Consider the following 20,503-nt stretch of genomic DNA (forward strand, 5'->3'; position numbering starts at 1 on the left):
AGACTCATCTTAATAAAAATATTAGATTTTTTTATTCCGTACCTAATTTGTTTTTGAAAACAACATATGTTAACAGGTTTATTTGTCAACCCATATGTGGATCAAGTAACTCATTTCATTTGACAAATAGTCCTAAAATAAATCATTTTACAAACATACTATAATACATAAAATGAAGGTAACTGCAAATCCTCACATCCGAGAAGCTGGAACCAGAGAATTACTAAGAATACAAATTATAAATTGATCACAAATGTGGTGGGACTATTTCTTTAGAACCTCTGTAACAGCAAAAGAAAAAACACATCACTATTCGTGTTCTCTTTTTGGGAGTTATATTGAAAGGTAACATTTTTTTCAGAGTAACCATTTTAAGACTGCACAGGAATAATTGGACCATGAAGCCATTACGTACAGTCTGTTAATATTCAAGTTCTACTACCTCCACATTTAAAACACTATGAAGACAAAGCACCAAATAGCTGAGCATCTATATTTCATTAAGTATCTGCGAAAAAAAAACTGAGTCCAAGCTCTGAGTTCTGGCATTCAGGTTCCAGTCGCTGATAAACATATCTTCATCACTTTTTCCAGGATGCTGGTAAGGTCAACATTTAATTACAAGACGTATCAGCATACGATTTCTGCTTTGTCGTCACGGATTAGCGCACGTGTGTGTGTGTGTGTGTGTGTGTGTGTGTGAGAGAATCTGTGAAGAAGTCCCATTGGGGAAGGACAAAGAGAGAGAGAATAAATAGGGGAAACAGGGGGGAGGGCGTCTGTCAAACACAGCAGCACATTAGCACACTGTTTGGCTTGGAAAGACGCAGGGGGCCACTGAGCAAAAGAAATACAGGTGTGTGCGTGTGTGTGTGTGTGTGTGTGTGTGTGTGTGTGTGTGTGTGTGTGTGTGTGAGGTAGAGAGAGATTGATGAGAGAGAAAACCTGTGTTATTTCATGTATGTGTGAGAGAGACAGTGTGTAAAAAGAGTGTGAGCGTGTGTCTTTCTGCGTGCACGTGTGCGCAGTTGTGCGTGTGACATGTGCAGCTCTGGAAGCGATGGAGGAAGAGGACCTCGTTCTCTGACAAATAGCCTCAAGCCCCGTAGAGCAGAGCCAGATGAAGAATGACATCTTAAATAGTATGCATCAACTGAATACCACGAGATGGCAAAGTAGAATACAAATTTAAAAAAACAAAAAAAACAAGCACAGAGTGAACCTGCAGCACAAGCTCCTGATTGAAAAAAAACAAAACAAGCTGGAGTAGTGGAGTGGCTTGGGCGCTTGTAAGATCTCCCTTGGGAGGTTTACTGGGCCAAAAGGAGACGGTACCTGGGAGGAGACCCAGGGCCTGACCCAAGGTACACTTCTGGGGAATACATTTCTCCGCAGGACCATGGGCTATACACAACAACCCCCACAGGTATACACGCTGGAGAATAGCTGGTCTGCTTACCGTGTTGTCACGGTGACCCTGACCTGCACATGTAATGGATGGCTGTTGAATGTGATGCAGTGGAGCTGAATTGACATTATGCTTCAAACAAAACAAGCTGGGTGTGTCAGCAGGCGTGCAGCCGGCTCGTCCGCACTGATTCTGGCTTAGTGGCCACACCCGTCACTGCGGTCAAGTGGTGCGCTAAAAACTTTGCACAGGGACATATAGCTTTCTTTTCAGCATCTGTATTGACAAACTGTAACGGACTTCAACATTACGAAAAGATTGGAGGACATTACTGTCATTAAATAGGGCAATAAGATGCTATACATTCCTCCTATCCCTAAAATCTGGTCCACAGGATTAGAATTGTCTGTTCTAATCTTCTTAGGTTGGATTTTCTTGCCAGCAGACATGTTGGGAACCTATGCGTGCTGTTTTATATGATATGTTGAATCTTTGTTCTTAAACCTGTATATACGCCATAGGCCCAGATGAAAAATGGATTTTTCTGGCGCTTGCAGACACTGGTCCGTCTGACCTTTTCGAGGTGTGGCGACCTCAAAAAAAGGTTTTCATGGCAGAGACGTTAGTAAGCAGAACATAGAGCTATAACATGTTACCAAAGATAGACAGCAACGGTTGGTCACAAGGTCAAGAGCTTTCAGTGCAAGTGTACAGATGGACAGTTAAGCCCCAGACACACACTCCACTATTCATTTAGATTTGTCTCTTGTTGATCTACCACTCCCTGTCACAATGCATGTACAGGGAAGCTGCCTATGCAAAACACATGCTTCTAGCCAGAGAGGAAGACATAAGAAGAGAAGAAAGCCAGGCTCACTTCCTTCTCTGAGCGAGAGAGAGAGAGAGAGAGAGAGAGAGAGAGAGAGAGAGAGAGAGAGAGAGAGAGAGAGAGAGAGAGAGAGAGAGAGAGAGAGAGAGAAAGAGCAAAGGAGCAGTAATACATTTTCATCTGAAATATTAAAGCCACTGCATTAATCTGTCTTCCCTCTCCCTGGGGTGCTGGTGAAGGCTCTCGGTGTCCTAGAGATCCCTGGAAAAGGACAGAGGCTGGCTACCTCACCTCCTCCTTCTCTACTCTCCACCTCTCCTCTCATAATGGCCATTTAAGTGTTTGTGTGGGAGTGGGCTGTGTGCTGGAGGTTTTTCTGAAATGGCCGCTACGGGCTGCAAGCACTATCTGGTCAAATTAGAAAACAAGGAAATGGCTAAATGTTTCTGTATTTTTTTTCCCATATTGTCACCACATAGTTAAAACTAAGAATAAAGAACTGATTGATCCATTCATCTTTTTGACTGAAAGAAAATTGATGGACAGATATTTGGATTCATTCATAGTCATTTTACATTTAAACATGGGTTAATTCAAGCCTTCAAATGTTAATCTGTTCCATTCTATTAAGAGCTTAAGCGGTCAGTTGAGTAATCAATCGATCGATAGATGCTAATAGTGATAAAAATGCACTGTATTCTCTGGTTGCAGGTTCTCATGTGTGACGGCTTGCTGATTTTGAAAATTAGATTTTCAGATATTCGTGAGCTGAGTACCTTTTGGGTTTGCCATTTACAAATATTTTGAAAAGCTCTGGTGGACATTTTATTTTAATATTTTCTGACGTTTCAGAATGAGAAAATAATGGTTAATTTTTCAATTTCTTTGACAATTTGACTAAGCAATGGTTAACCATTAAAAAAAAAGTTTCACAAGTAATTGATATCCTCAACCAAGGTTGAATAGCTACATGTCAATTCAGCCTAAACTGGACTCAGCACAGTGCTCAAGTTTTAACAAATTTGTCATCATAGACTTCATAAAAAAGCATATGCTAATGAGCGCTCTCTCTCGGCTGGACGTCTGGGTCAATCAAAGCCTTCATGCGTTTAACACCTACTCTAAATGTTCTGCTGGCACCTCATGAAGGTGGTGGCACCCATCTAGCCTTTATCTAGGCCACCAGATCCACAGCTGGACCCATCTGGCCTTGCTATCTCCTCTCTCTGTCTCTTTCTCTCTCTCGCGCGCGCGCACACTCACACACACACACACACAAACACACACACACACACACACACACACACACCAGCTGTTGTGGATTACCAAAGACCAAGAGCGGGTCTATTTCCTGACTCATGCCCAGTGTTTGATGGCGCTGCCCTGGATGTGACCCAACACAAAAGCACTGTCTTGCTTATTATTACGTACTGTAACAATGCTTTGCCTTAGATGTACACTAGCGAATACACATGGATTGAAGACGCTTTAAAGTGAATTGTGATGAACGACTGGTGAATTTTCGATTTTACCCGCAGGTTTTGCCTGCATGCTACAAAAAGCATATCATGATTGTTTTGAGTGTTGCTGCCTCTTGTGGTCCAAAATCCAACGACTTAAAACTCTCAAGAAACCCTCTGCCAAAAAGGAGCACATGAATAATGCCTTGTGCTTTATCTCCTTGTCGGATCAAGTCTCAACGTGGCCACTTAGAGAAATGTGGGTTCTTTTAATCAAGCTGGTTTCCACTTCTGAGAAACAGGAAATCTGTCTGCCCCCACCTTCATCTATCTAAACTTCCTTCCATACATTGATCTTACACACTGACCCTCCAATCAACCCACGAGCTGATCTCAGCTTAATCTTCATTATTCTCTGAAACGCCACAGACTCTTTCTGGCTGGAGAGGCAGCCTCATCTTTACAAACCCCGCCTTCAACCCTGTCCGTCCTATGTACCACCCGTAAGTCAGACTCAGGCGACAGGAGTTTTTGGGGCCATTCTCCCTGATTCACCCCTCATAAAAATCCTGAAGTCACAGACTTTACTCTGTACCGCTTTTCGGCCCAGGTTATCTGGTGATGTGAAGGGTTTACCGAGGCAGTCTTAAACCTCCTGAACTGTTCACAGACCCATCTGGCCTGCCCCGATAATTTCAAACATGATTGATGATTAGGAATTAAACTCTGGATGATTAAGTCAGTGAAACAAGAGGGATGTCATCAGCCAACGAGAGAGACACGCCAGAGCAGCTGACTGTGTTTCAAAGCAACGTAACATTTCAGCCCTTCAGGCTAACGTTAGCTTGCATTGGTGACACAGACTTATTAATGATGACAGGTAATATTTCCCATTTGGTTATTTGTGAAGAATAGACAACATATGTAGAGTGCGTCCTTTCTCATCCAGACACGTTTAGCATCTTGCTTTTTTCTTTTCTCGTTGCACAACATCGGTCTTCGTTTTTATTTGCATCTGCTTCCAAATGACATAACGGGAGGTGGTGCACTGCTCCTCTGGCACAATAATCTTAATAATATTTTGCAGTGTGTGATGGGCCATTATTTTTCAAATCTTGTAGTGTGTGCGAGTTTGAGATTAGAGAGAAGGACATCTGCGAAGTTTCTCCTTATGTGCGTGACGCAAGCCTGTATTCTGAGCCCGGCTTTATCCGACACACACACACACACACACACACACACACACACACACACACACACACACACACACACACTCGCTCCAAAAACTCAGAGGGAGCGCAGTCCTTTTGTAAAACAGACGATTTAGGAGTAACAACATGCAAAATAGTCACTTGGGTACCAAGCTGAGGCTTTAAAGCTTAAGTTACTATGAGGGGGAGAGGGTGAAACTGTCGGACGGAGGCAGCACCACCAATTGCTTTCACACAACTGCAATAAAATATTCCATCATATCCCTGAAGCATCCCTGTCTCCAGCTGGGATCAAAGAGTAGACTCGACAACCGCAGTCTGGCTTGCACTAAGACCGAACCCTTCATTCCGTTCCATTAATGGCAATCATGGAAAACAGATAATCGGGTTTGGTGGTCTCGTTTCCTCAGTAGGTATAAGTGCATATCAGGAGAAGACACACGTTTTGAATTCACACTGTTTGTATACAGCAGCCGATATGCATCATTTTGCTGCGTGCTCACTATTCAAACGATCAAAACAGATTCCACATCTCACTCTGGTTGTACTCCTTTCAGGCTGTCTGTGACAGGTGTTTTATAGGGACGAGCGCTGTTGTTGTGGATGTCCTATCAATGATTCAATGCAGCACATCAGATGGAAGGGGGGGAGATGTAGAGAAAGATGTCTCTGTCTGGATGTTCGTGGAACTTTCAATATATAATTCACTGAGTTGTCTGACAGGTGGGTGTGAATGTGATGGATGCTTTTTTCAGTCTTGTAGAAATTCAGTGCTTTTAAACCTTGGATCTCTCAGGCCACTTTGAGCATGAGCTATACTATATAATGTCCTTTTAGGATCTTTTGATCCGTACACTATGCTACTGAAGAGCTGCAGTACTAAACACACACACCCACACCCACACACACACGCGCACACACACACACTCCCACATCATGTGTGTTACACTCTCACATTTCGACACAACACTAATTGACAACTGGCTCCTCCATTTAACTTGAGGCAGAGCTGGCTCTGTATACAGTAACTCTTCGCTTGCGCAATAGCTCGAGCAACTCGCCATGAGTAATACAACATCCATGAGTGCCGTAAGCAATAAAAACATCTGGTACACTTAAATCCAAGGCTAAAATAATATTCAGCCATGGCAGGCTTCAATACTGTCAACACACTTACTTTTCCCATGCCGAATTTGTGTTGCCACCATATTTTTGCAACTGTGGTTCCTCAAACCGAAACGGGCGCTCGGCATAGTTAAAATTAAATAAATGTCAAACAGTGGCAACTGTGAAGAGATACAGAGTCCAAAGCGTTCACGTTAGTGTATAGGTTTGTGTATTTGGCAAGCTTGGCCAACAAATCCAGAGAACAGAGCCATGTAAGATGCCAGATTAGGGGAATATGAAACACACTCTGGAGTGAGCGCTAGGCAAGGGCTTTTGTCTTGTTATCTTTGGGAGTGAGTTGACATTATCCCCATGGATAAGGTTTTACCATGCATGGATTACCACATGAGACAAGCTGCGAGCACCCCCAGGAAAATAACATGAGAGGACCTTAGTCGATCCCTGTCTTTGTCTCTCGCTCCACTCAGGCTCCCCCCCCCTCACTATTCATCAATGCTACGATCAGCACACCTGGGGCTTCTGACACACTCTTTGAAAAAAAATGGCATCTGCTGTAATTTTACAAGAGGCCTTATTCCGTCTTTCTTTCTGTTCCCATGGAATAGTATTGAACACAAATACTTCAAAACCCCAAAGAGTGTAGATACCTGTATTGTTTTAATAACAATACATATGCATTATCCTTCCACATATAACCATAGCTTCTCAATAACTAACAAATAAAGTGAGCAGGATCAGAACGTGGACAGATTGAGGACTGAACACAAACAAAGTAGGATCTACAGCGCAGGCCATTCCTTAGCTACTTAAAGCTTTATGTCTAGTACTTTAAAGTTCGGTCCTAATGATACATGGAGCCAGTGTTCTTCAAAACATACCGCGCCGCTATAATAGCTCATTGCTCCACTTGAATGATAGGCTCTTTCTTTTTAGTTTTGATCAGAAGACTAGCAGCAGGTTGTGAATATTCTGGCGACTCTTTTCTGCCAACATCAGCATGCAGGTTTTTTAACGAGGGAAAATCAGCGATCAGTAGGCGATAGACTCCTTTGCCATTGCAAGTATACTGGCCTTTCTGTTTTTATTCTCCAGGTATGTACATAGATGAGTTTTGACAGAGTCCCATTCTCAAGAGATGCGTTTTTAATTTACTGGATATTATGTGAGACATTGTTAAAGTCATGCTAAAAAGATCTGTTAGGAAGAAAGCCCATTGGAGGAGTACTTCCAGTTACAACAGAAAAGAGTTCTGAGGAAGGAAAATAGTTTAATACATTTCTGTCTTTTGAATGAGTGAGAGGTCATCTATTTGTAAGAGATTTTTCTGTTTTGCCAAAAAAAAAAAAAAAAAGCAAAAACAATCACAATTGCCATTACGTAGTGTTTTACACAATCACAAGTACATTTGAGCTCCCATTTGACATTTAAAGTAAGGTGCAAAAAGATGTGAACAGACATGATTATGTAAGGCAGTGAGTTGGTCATGGAAAGCGATGACTAAGCATGTCACATCGATGCAGCTTTAAGGTTCAGTATATTATGGAGAACCAAAGGATTACAGAGGCCGATATGAAAAAAGAAATCATCGCAATTCATTATAACAATGAAACAGTCTTGGTTCCTTATCATAATTTCCTCAGGAGTTCATTGCAGGGAGTGATGACAGTAGGTAATACGGAATGATGAATGATACTCTTATCTCTTCCGGTGCACTCCTAAGATAAGAGCTCTCATTGGGTGCTATTCATGTTGTCAGCAATGTGAGGAGAACCAAAGAAAGTCACAAAGAGGAACTGAGAGCAAAGAGAGAGGCAAGTGTTTGCCTTAAAATAGAGGACGGGAGAACGAGAATAAAAAAAAAAGGAGAAACTAAGTATAGAGACACGATTGATAGTGGGCGAGAGAGTGAGAGAAGTGACCTCCATCTCAACCTCCACCTCCACACGCCACAACAAGCCTCTCCATCTCCACCAGGGCACCATGGCACATTTCCCGTCACTGGGGGGTGGCAGCAGGCCACAATTTGCAGTGAATCAATCCGACTGCTGCAGCCTCCGCAATCCACACTTTCCTGCAGGCTCGTCATGTACCCAGATGCTATGTGCGAAGCGCCGCCAGTGAGAAAACCACGATCCACACGACACTCATACCTCGGTTTGAAGTTGTGACTTAAGTATCCCGCCACCTGCCATCAAACGAGGTTTAGATGTTAGGAGGGGTTGACGCAGAACGCGGTCGAAATTACGGTTATAACTGTGGACTTATTTTCATACGACAGGATGAGGGCACGTTAGATATAACAAGACATGGCAGACAACGACTGAGATTATGTCGATATGAATTGTTACTTGAGTGTCCTTTTAAAAAAGGAAATATAATTTAACATTAAGTCACTCAAAATCATATATCATGCAGGTTTCACCATCTCACACAGTGCTCTCCTTTTAAAACCCTTTATACAGCTTTTAAAATGTTGCTTTAAAAGGGTACGTGGGCCATAAATATGTTTTTAGAATGGTTAATAAAAGCTTTATGCAGCCACAGCTGTAATCCCTCCAAAATGGGACCATATATCTAACAAAATAGGGAAGGGCTCAAGCTCCATAATGCCTAAATCGCACATGGCACCGCAATTGTGTTGCCACATGCAGTCTCTCGAACAAAGGAAAACAGTCTGTTATTAGATTCATCGCACCAAAACTGCCTCAAAGCCACAAAACCCCTCCCAGCCCGACACCTACCCCCGACTCTCATCATCCCTTTCCTTTCCGCGGTATTCGTTTGCAAATTGATAACGGAACTAGAGACCCCACAGGGTCCGTAATTCAATATTGGGATCTAACAGTCTCAGATCAGATATGATGGACTGTAATCCTCTCTGCGCTGCCACAGCCACATGCACTACTATATCTCAGTGCCCCTTGAGCTATCAGCTAGTCCCCGCGTTCTCTACACATGAAGGAATGAATGAATGAACGGAGGAGTGGGTGAATGAATGACTTGTTTTCTTTATTGAAGCAAGCCAATACGAAGTATCCATTCCTAAAACACAAAAAGCACTAAGGCAGACTTGTGGGTAAGTAGGCATGACAGCATGTGATTAAAATGAGTGAATTAGTGAGTACTCCCCCAGCACACACATCACCACCACCACTAAACCCAGTCTTGTTCTCTACTCTCCATTTCTTCCAATTTGAAAGAATGTCAAGTGGGAGAGTCATGTTTGGAGACAATAATGATCCCACTGTTTACTTTTAATTAGAGTTATTTCTTCCCTGAGGCTAAAAGCACCTTTGTTTTTCAGGAGAAACCTTAGGAGCTATTGTACAAGAGGCTTGTTGATGCATTTATGAAAAAAAGATGAGCAAAAAGAAGCCAAACGCAGATCCATACCTTCACTGAGTGTGTGTCCAGGGACCGAGTACCATGACAGGTCACGTGTCTATTGGTGCCTTTGGCTGTGAAAGACAACCCGTGGTATCGTATGGTAAATCTAGAGATGCAGCGATCAATCCAACTGGCTGGTTGTTAGATGATCGCTTATGACTGGTGGCTGGCGGATCAGTCTCATGTCTCCTCTACTGTTTGTCGTTCAAATGCACACGCATGTGCCGTCATGATGGTTTTACATTGCTCGTACATTGGCACAGACAGTAACATCACAGCCATACACACGCACACACACACACACACACACACACACACACACACACACACACACTCCATGAAATACAAATTCCAAGACATTTTTAGAGTTCTTAGATAGAAAGAAAATCAAAACCGACAGGTTGGTCATTTAAAAAGTCAGAAATCGGAATTGGCCAAGATTATTGTAATTGGTGGATCTCAAGTAAAATCCTTCTGCCATTAGACCCCTGAGCACGGGACATCTCAAGTACTTTATAAAAAGGAAGCTTCATCAATTATGCACACTTCCGGCAACGCACATGTTTCTCTTCACATACATTAATATTTCAGCCCCCCCCTCCCTTCCCTCTTCTTCTCTCTGCCACCTCAAGGTGGACATTTTGTCCACATAAATCACAGTGACATTAAGAAGCCCTAAGATGGCCTCAGCCAGTACTCAAGTTGGCAACTATGAGTACTCCGACTACTGACTGAGAGTCACTTGTCCCTCCAAAGCATAGATAAAGAGAACAAGATGTCTATTACAGCCGCAACGCAACATTTCACTGGTATGCCTGCATATGCACACAGTACATGGACACATTATTCATACTATTAGACAGAAGTGGCTGTATAATAAATCATTAAAGAATACAGGAGAATAGGACAGGAGAAATACGATAACTTGTGGGGTATTGATTGCATGGTTGCTTCGAGTGTGGTGAAGTTGTTGGTGTTTTCTCTTTAAATCTTTAAAGTCTTGCTGGGGATTTTGGTTTACAGAGCCAATTTCCTGCAGAGAGCCCTTGGCCCCTTGCCTTTTACCACTATTACAAAAGGTTGAGGTTAAGGGTTAGCACCATAGGAGTGAGTAAGGGTCGGCCAATTTAACTGACGGAGGCGGAATATGATGCCAAAGTGATGCCGAAGAGGTTTCGACTCAAGGATCAGATGTTCTTTGTGTGAGGGGGGATTACATGCAACAACAATTCAAGGCTACAATCGGGGATGTTGCACAGTAGACTCCCTACGGGACCGCTGAGCCGACGTGACACATTTTGGTAGCAGTTTCACCCTTCTGTGTCCAAACCATGAGCGTGCTACTCGGGTTTACCTGTCAGTGCTCGCTTGTTTCACTCGGGCCCTCAGCAGTATTAATACGTACTGGACAAAGAGCAGGAAGCACAGCAGTACTGGTTCTCGGGGTTTCATTGATCTAAGGCTGCAACTAATGATCTTCATTCTTAATTGTATGACTATTATCTTTTTCAATAAATATATTATATATGTATACATATATATTATGATTATAAAAATAGTTGCAGCTGCACAACATTTGCTCTTCTCAAAAGTTAGTGTGGTGAAGCGTTCTTATCGTTATGTAAAAAACATGGACCAGTATTCCATAGACTCTCACAATCACACCTTTGGTGCCATAAAATGTATCTACAATGTGTAATATAGCGTAATACACTGATAACTTCCACTGATTTAAATAACTCGCTGATTATTTGTGACGGGGCCGATAATTCTGCATCGGACCCGTCACAGAGGCGTTGTGGTGACAGGTTTGAAGTGAAAGACTTGAAATTCAAATAGGGATAATACCTTGAAGGCAATCTGCATAGAAATGAGAGCGATAATAATAGAACGGGTAGAATGGTGGTCTGAGATATGTAAAATGTCTGGCCAAGCCCCATTCACTCAACTGTGATGAGTATATGGCTTTACCTTGCAGCTGGATCCTTACTTCTGGAGCATGCTCTCATGGTTTTTGACAGTCTTCACCCTAACAAATTCTTTTTTTTCTTCCCTTTTCTATTCAACACGCCCTATTTCTGTCCTTCTGCTCTCTCTCTCTCTCCCTCTCTCAGCTCTCGTTTCCCGTGGCTCTCTCCCTCCTTCGTCCTTATTGATTCCGTGAGGTTCAGTGGGTAGAGCACGGCACTTGCAATGGAAAGGGCATGGGATCAATTCCCGCAAAATTTCAAGCATTCACTGGGCTGTCACTCTGGGATAATTTGACCGAATGCTTACTCCACTAAATACACTGATGTATCCTGCTTTGTAATTGGTGCCCATCAGTGTCAAGTGTCTCTGCTAGCTCGTCGTTCAGAATGCAAGAATTTGCATCTCCAGAGTGTATACGTACATATTTTACTGTCTGTTGAATCTTAGATACAACATTATACAATAGGGCATTTCTTTATTTTCTTCAAGAGATATGTCAGATTAATTGGTGGAAAAAACAAGACTCTTTGGTTTGAGATGATATATGTAAATGTATTGCATTACAAAAAAAATGGCCACAGGTTGGTTCACAGTGTCAGATGAATCACATGTACTGTCGCATATACTGGACGCATTGTTTTGCTAATGCCTCCGCCAGCAATGCTAATGTGAATAATTTATATTTCAGATTTTAAACGAGAGCCTGATATACGGTGGCCATAGTGTGTCGGACCGGTATTTCCAAAGAGCAAAATCGTATTCATTGTGACTGACGGATCTCAGCACCAACTCCACTGCTATTCCTCAATGTGTTAACATCAAACTGAGGCATTGAGCTCGTCCTCTGAAGCTTACAACAAGCCTGTGTGAGAGACGATCTGTAAGGCACGCACTGGGACCATGAAATAAACACTTTGGGTTCAAATGTTTTTTAATAACCGTGAGCTTCAAATGATAAAAGCTGAGGCACAAGAGCTTGCGTTTCCGACTAAAAAGACATTTGTAAATCGGTGCAGCTGCACACACACACACTGTGGCGAAGCGGCCCTGCTCGGGCCGGCCTCGGCGAACAAGCAGAGCGTGTCTCAGGAGGGACAGAGGGGCCTCAGAGGCAGCCTGGCAAATCTGAGCCCGACCTCCCTGGAGAGAGAAAGAGAGGCAAACTGGATTTATATCTTTGTTTTTAATCCCCCCCCCCCCACACCGCCTTACACGCTTCACTGGTCCTACAATAGTACTTTGTGCAAGCTTAATGTATAGTCAGGAAAAAACAAATAACAACAACAACAACAAAACCCAGGGCTTGCGTGTCAGGAGAAAACATCCGCTTCTGTTCATTTTCTCCGTGACAGGAGGGAAAACCGACGTCTGCGTCGCTCTTGTGTGTTTTCATATCTGAAATACGAGCTGTGGCACAATATCTGACTGGCTTCTGACTCCGAGTTGTCTGAGGCAAGCCTGTTATTCAGAGCGAAATGCCATTTCGTTCCCGCCCCAGTATTCAGTTTGACATTGGCCTCTTGTTAAGCTGTTTTCTGTTTGGGAGGGAGCCTATTTTCTTCCCTGTAACTGAAGCATCCATCGGCTTGACGTCAATTTCAGGCGACAGAATCTGTATCAAGAAGTCGGCTTTAACATGCTGATGGAAGTCCCCTATGTTGATAACATACTCAAAAATGCAAAAACCTTTGCACAAGTGGTTCCAAGATGTACGACTATAGGTACTGAATCCTCCCTATGAATTTTCTTAATTACCAGAGAAGCTAACTGATAAATTAAACCCATGGGGATGACAGCAACAACACTTTTTCATCTTCAGAAAAAGAAATGCCTTCGATGCACAGCTGGTCTGGTTTAATGGCGGTTGTTTCAGTCAGTTGATTTACAGAAGCCTGTCGATTCACAACTCTGGAATCAGGCTAGCGAGATGTGCATGGAATTACAACCACACTTCACTAAGGAAGATTCCTCACAAGCCAGAAGAGAGTGGAATTGGGCCCTGCGCCAATGCAGCGTCCATGGTTTCCCCCACAGGCATTCATTGTGCTCTGCTCCATTCACCTGTTATTTCCCTATTTACAAGCCAATCGTATGTAGAGAGTGGAGTCGGATACAAAATTGGCCTCAGAAAAATAAATATAAATGATAGATTTGTGAGTTTGGGCACATACATGCTTCAGGCTCGTCTTTGTGTTAGAAGTGTGGCAATATTTCTGCGTCTGCCCACATGCTCATGAACGTGAGCTGAGGAGCTAATGTGAGAAGGAAGATAGAACGCACAAAAGCAAAAGCAAAAATAGATGGAGAAATACAATGACACCCAGAAAAGGACACAATAACCATGGAGAAAGAGAGAGAAAGAGGGAGAGTGGGGAGAGAATGAGGAGAAAAGACAAAAGGAGCAGGGAAAATATGTCATTATCCCCAACGGACTGCGCTTGTCTTTCTTCCAGGACACAGACATTCATTTAGATCTTCACCAAACAGCAGCAGCAATAGTAGAGTAGGGGGAAAGAATAATGTTACTGCCTCCTATGCATCGTCCAGATTATGTGAAACCAGAGACCGTACAGTATGCACACAATTCCACATAAAATGTGAGATGAATTGGCTGTGGGTAAAGACAAATGCACCTAAAGCCATGTTTTACAGAGCGTTTCATCATCAGCTGAGACATGTTCCATCTATCTTTACACTTTAAGTACACGACATTGCACTCATCTCCAAGCTTGATACATCCACGCTGTAGAAAAATCTGCATTTTTGAAACTGTTTTGCCTTTAAGGACATTGTTAGTGTTTTGCATCGACTATAGCACATAAATATTGTACACAGGGTTTATGTGAATAAATATGAACAGCATAAAGGTTGTGTAAATTAAAGCAATATGCAGTAAAGAGAATCCTTCAATATTTTAATCCATACAAACAATGTCAATAGGGGTACAGAGGAGACTATCATAGCAGCCTGAAGCCATGCCACACCATGTGAAAGCATGATAGTGACTATGTAATCAATGGATTTACAGCTGTGGTTTAGCTCACGGTTCTGAAGACTTCGAAAAACGGATGAATGCCACAAATCCCACTGTTGAATTTAATCAGTAAATAGTTCAACTTTAGTTAATATTGAAACCCTTGCTTCTTCTGTGTCATTAAATGTCTTCAAATGACACAATGGACTGACATGAGAAGTGAACCTGGTCACTTATTATTTGGTGGACTGCTGTTTTGAAGCCTGGAGTTTGGCATTTTGACCATCGACCACCAAGTGAAATAAGAGGGCGGAGCTTAATACAACCGAACGGTGTATACGACTTCTTAGGCGACCAAAATGTTACAAATAACTTTCATGAACTGAAAACACACTGTGAAAGGGTTATAGTTGTAAAACAACTCCCAGAATGGACAAAGCTGTGTTAGTGACCTGCCAATGATAAGGTAGCCACACTAAAGCCTATCCTGCTGTACTATTTTACTCTGAAGAGAACCATCATTTACTAAATGAGCACCATGCTGTATCGAAGAGGACTCGAAACTAGTGATTGTGATGATAAACTCCTGTTTACTATTGTTAACTGAGGTAATAAATAAGGAAAAGGGTCCTTTTCTCAGAGACCTCTATACAATCAGACCTTGTTTTGCCACCAGAGGAGTCGTCCCATGATGGCCAGTAGAGAGAATGCAAGTGCAAGGTTAATGTTTAATTAATGTTGGGTAATATGGAGAACAATCAAACTACAAACATCAATGAGAGGAAATCCTCCACGAGTAAATCTTGGTCATGAGAATGTATTGTACTGGCAGAAGATCTTCAGCAATTTCACTTCAAGGAGAGATTTCTATATTTCATTCTATTGGAGAAATGTCGAATGAAGAACAAGCACATGCTGTCAGATGTAGATAGGCATTTGCTGGCACAATTTATCTTACAAAAAAAATCAAATACATATCATAAGAATGATGAGAAAATTTTATGGATTCTTAACAATTTATGTAAGACTGACATCATTTTCCTGTGAGGTATGTAGCAATTAAAATGACACTTTTCATTGCTTTGGAAATATTAATGGTCTGTTATATTTTAAAGGAGACATATATGACTATTTTTGTAGTAATCAATTATTACTGCCACAAGGCTTGCTGCCCCGCTGATGTTTTTGGCAAACATGAAAGAGTTTAAAGATTGCATTAGTTTTTTATTATCTAGGTTCAAAGAATCTGAAGCCAGGCCTGCATTTTTAGGATCTGGTTTACTTTAGTTGCATAGAGTTTAGGGTTATGGTTACTGGACAAATCAGCCCCCATTGATTTGGAACAATGAGGATAGCGGACGTGTGTTTTGCCTGCAGAGTGCCACCTGTTGCCTTATAGACATTCACCAAATGCATGGATAATGGATTCCATAAGTGGACTGAAATGTCAGCCCAATAGTCATGATGTCGACATGTAGGTTTGAGACTTGCCAACGGCATCAGCCTCCATGGAAATTGACTTGTTTGCGTGAAAGATAACATTAACTGAGTGCAGCTTAACAAAGCATGCTTTGGCTTTTGAAGGCAGTGGCCTTTTTATAGTATATAGTACAAACAGATGTGTTCTGATGTTCTCACTAGGGGGCTGCCCGGTTTGGCAGCATTCAGCTGTTTGGCAGCTCTTTGTTGAGTGACGTAATTGACTCTGGAGCAGTGGATTAGGCTGCAGGAGGAGTCTGAGTCCTGTGTATCGGCATTTCTATACTTAAGTCACTTAAGTATACTTAAGTCATCGGAGTTCATTGTTGCTTCATGAAATCAAGCTGATCTAAGCCAATGTTCTCACTCAATTGGGCAAACTACAGAGTTTAAGCTATTTTCTCAAAAGCAAATCAAACGGCAGATACCTTGCCTTTGAAGCTTTCCAACTGATGAACGAGAGGGTATCATTTGGTCAACCGGAACTTCCGTCCAAACAAATGATCAACACCATAAATGTACAGAAATTAAAGTTTCAGTTTTCACATTCCAGTTTTGTCGTTGCCCACTTCAGCACTTTGCTGGAAAAAAACCCAAAACAACAGGAAACTGACCATTTCATAATTCACTAAATTGGTAAATCCATTCAGCTCATATTATTGCCATGACATTTGGGTTACAGTAGTTGTTTGCCACTGGACTTGGATCCTTTGCATTGGTGCAACTATATAAAGCTCAGGTGAATCATGCAACTCAATATAGATGATCAAGAGCCAAAAGTGAGGTTTAAATCAAAGCTGCCGATTAAGGTTTCAACAGAATTTGAGAATAACATTTCTACAGTCATACACTGGCATTTCTGATGACTATAGTTGCATCCTGCTCCACCCACGTCTGAAAACAATGCCTTGTGATGTTAAAAACATGCCCCTTGTGGAATAAATAATCAGGAAGCCTTCCTTCTTTACACAATGCTAAATACGCAAAATTCACAGGCCTGCTTTACACCCTATATCTCCCTCAAGCCTTTTCCTCACTTAGCCCACTCCATCTGCCATCTCTCTCTTCTCACAGCTCCCACTCATCCTGCCCCTGCTTTGGTGTGCTTCCTGCATTTTCTTCCTTTGCCATCCTCCTCAACTTTGTTGTTTTGTCAAAGTATTTCTTCTCTTTCTCCATTACCTACCTCATCTCTATCCACTTGTCCTTTGCAACCTCGTTCTCAACCCAACATCCATCTACTTTCCCCTTCTCTCTCTCTCTCTCTCTCTCTCTTTCTCTCTCTCTCTCTCTCTCTCTCTCTCTCTCTCTCTCTCTCTCTCTCTCAATCTCTTTTTCTCTTAGTGTATCCCTGCAGTACCTGTGACAATCTGGTCCCAGTATCCTCTGATCTAAATGAGATGTGCAGCCTTGCTATATCTGATTCCTCGAGACAGGAGGTGAGAGCTAACCTGTATCCCTCTTCGACACCTCGCCAGCTCCTGTTATTTGTTTTCATAACACAAATATGCTGTCCTCAGTCACATGACACATCACCAAGCTTTGACAACCCAACTCAAGCAGACAAAATAAGATGTGCTTGACGAGATGGAGCTCTTCCTTTAATGGTACTTAAACTATTTGGTGAAAAAAAACTCCCATGATTCCCATCGGATTAATGCGCAAGTGATAGATAAAGACAAGAGGGGTGAAAGTACTGAGAATATCCCCTGATATCTGTCTGTACTAATGAATATGATTAATGTTAAGCTGCGGTAGTATCCGCTTTCCACGTGGGTAGAAAAAGAAATAATGCATATTCTCAGAACATGAGTCATTTCAAAGCATATCAAACAAAATGTTTTTACCCAGGCATATAGCTACATGTAAAAACTGTCTGCTACAGTGACATACCATTATTTTTTTCTGTAAATGCTCATAAAAGTGCTCTTGTGAAACACTCACCTCAAGTTCCACACATAACCTCACATAACAGCACTAACTCTCCATAAACCCCCCAAAAGTGAACTTACGTGTTCGGAAGCGGTGGTGTGGGCGTGTGGCCGGGCCCTTGCCTTGGCGCCCGTGATTCCAGCGTGACGTGGGCTTGACTGGAACTGCCTGCTGAGAGGTGGTCGGCTGTGCCTTGGCGGTGGTCTTCACAGTAGCTGTGCTTGTAGTGGATGCTGTAGTGGTGGCGGTGGCAGAGGTCTGCCCCGGCTTGGAGTTGGCGGCTCCGTTGCGTCCATTGCCAGAGCTGCTTCCTTTCCTAACGGTGCTGCGAGGGGTGACCTCCTTACCGCTGAGTGGCGGCGTGAGTCGGGTGGCGCGAGTGGTGGAGGTGGTAACCACAGTCCCACTAATGCGGGTGCCGACACGGTTATGAAGGTGCGGGGCACGACTGCCATCTCCATTGGCAGTGCTGCCATTGGCTGAGTGGTTCGCCGGCGGTCCCGATCGAGTTCTTGGCGCCGGAGCTGTACCGTCAGCAGCTAGTGGCGTGGTCGTGGACACCATGGCTGTGGTAGAGGCAGCTGAAGTGGTGGTGGCTGTGGAAATGTCGGGGCCCTTGGGCATGGCACTGGGTTTGGAGAGAAATATGGGGTCCTGTCCAATGCTACCTTTGGGATCCACCAGATCAGTGGGGACATAGTCCTGGACCGATCCCACAACAATCCATTTCAGCAGCATGAGACTGAGTCCCAGTCCCACAAAGCCCATTACCAGGGGCACGGCACACAGCCAGGTCTGCTGGCGAGGCCACACAGCACAGGGGCCGCAGCGCAGAGGGCCCGGGGCTCTGGGAGATGCCTGTTCAGCCCCTGGCTCCTCCAGTGTCATGGCTGCGAGACTGCTCGCACCGGAACGCTCACTCATCCTGCTCGTCTCGTGGGGTGTTGTTTAGGCGGTCAAACAGGTGGCCAAATGACACAAGGGCATGTACGAGGAAGGGGACGTGGTGCAGAAGAAATGCTGGGCATCTTAAGTATGTACCCACACAATACCTAGCCTATATATATCCACATGCACAAACATAAAACATGAACTAATGCACTAGCACCCAGGAGCAGACACAAACACTCACAGCCACCTACTACTAATTAAAAACTGGCAAAACACTCAAATGCATACAATAGTAATATCGCCTATACTCCCTCTGGCGGACAGCAAACCAAACACACACGCGCATATGCACGAGAATATACACACGACCCACACGAGCACGCAGGTTATGGACAGGTGAGAGAGCGAGAAGAGAGGGAGGGGAAGGGGGGGGGGGGCTCTCTGTAGTTCAGCGCTAACGAAGCGACGATAAATCCCAGGATGCTTCACTCCCTTGTTAAAAAAAGCCGACGTAAAAAGAACGGAGAAGGATATTGATCCGCTTCAGACTGGAGCTGTAAATCCATGTGCGTGTGTGCGTGCGTAGACCAACAACGCAGGCTACGGCAGCACCCGTCTCCACGCTCAATGGGTTGATTATCGGCCGCATAAGTTCCTTTCAAATGAAAAGCGCTTATTGTTCCTTTATTCTCTTGGGTTTCATTTGAGTTAATTCGACCTTTTCGACGTGCGTCAAAGAGCCTCTTTTCTCTCCTCCAGGTGTCTTCAAGTTTGCCTCTAATAGCTCTCCATGCCCGGCCACCCTTCTGGTGGCTCCAGCTGTCGGTAATCCAGCGGGGAGGGAGCCGGTGAAAGCACCGAAACTGAATTGAGGCAGGGGAGAAGGGATCCGATGTGATCTGGAAACGAGATGGGGCGGTGCTGCTGGATAAATCCCACTGATCCGGGTCCAATCCCGACGCCGACCACACCACTCTGATTTCCCGGGAGTGACAGTCGTGTGTCTCCACAGCAGTCTTGCCTGCGATGATAGATCCGGTATCGTTTGTATAGGAGGAAGAAGAAAAGAGAAAAAAAAAAAGAAGAAGCCTCCACGATTCCTTTACCTTCGCTGCATTCCCACAGTGGTGCAAGCAGCAGAAGGAGAGACGGAGAGAGAGGATGGATGGATGGAGGGAGGGAGGAAGGGAGGGGGCTGCCGCTCTGAAAAAAATGATGCGGCGGCTGTTCTTGGAGGCTGCAGACTAGGGAGAGACAGCGAGGGAGAGGGAGGGCGGAGGGAGGCGGGGTGCGCGCTAAATCCGCGGTGAGTGATGTGGGTTTCACGGCTCCTATCCCATCCGGCGCTCTCCTCCGGCTCACCGCCGTCCTCAGCACTCCAAAGTGACGACTAGTGACTGCCCCATCCCTCCCCGTAGACTCCACGCGGGTGTAGGTGTGTGTGTGTGCGCTCGACTCCCTTATCGGCAAAGCGAAAGAAAGAGAAAGTGTGGTGGGCAGAGACGGGTAGGTAGCGGGAAAACAAGAGAGGGAGAGAGAGGGAGAGAGAGAGAGAGAGAGAGAGAGAGAGAGAGAGAGAGAGAGAGAGAGAGAGAGAGAGAGAGAGATGCGTGTTGGCTAAGCTCTGCAGCAGATGCAGATAGGAGAGGCAGAGGGAGGAGGCGGCGGCAGCAGCAACAACAGCGCACGGCACACACACACACACACACACACACACACACACACACACACACAGCGTGAAGAGGAGAGGCGCTGCCATAGACACACCCCAGGGAGGGAGGGAGAGGATGAGGAAGATGAGGAGGGAGGCGCCACCCCGATGTCTTCCACCAG

At 44.0% G+C, this 20,503-nt stretch overlaps 1 protein-coding gene across 1 annotated transcript in view; it reads right to left on the reverse strand.

Moving 5' to 3' along the window:
- The window catches only part of LOC137790010 (pro-neuregulin-3, membrane-bound isoform-like), a 170,438-nt gene extending 150,277 nt beyond the window's left edge, over nt 1-20,161 (reverse strand). Inside the window, exon 1 of the mRNA XM_068583939.1 lies at nt 17,860-20,161. Coding sequence (XP_068440040.1) covers nt 17,860-18,703 — 844 coding nt within the window. The 5' untranslated portion in view covers nt 18,704-20,161. The remainder of the gene's footprint in view (nt 1-17,859) is intronic.
- Between the last annotated feature and the right edge of the window lie 342 nt (nt 20,162-20,503).

This window comes from Clinocottus analis, unplaced genomic scaffold (assembly GCF_023055335.1).
Source record: "Clinocottus analis isolate CAN_PGR_092001 unplaced genomic scaffold, fCliAna1.0.p SCAF_19, whole genome shotgun sequence".
NCBI classification, from domain to species: Eukaryota; Metazoa; Chordata; class Actinopteri; order Perciformes; family Cottidae; genus Clinocottus; species Clinocottus analis.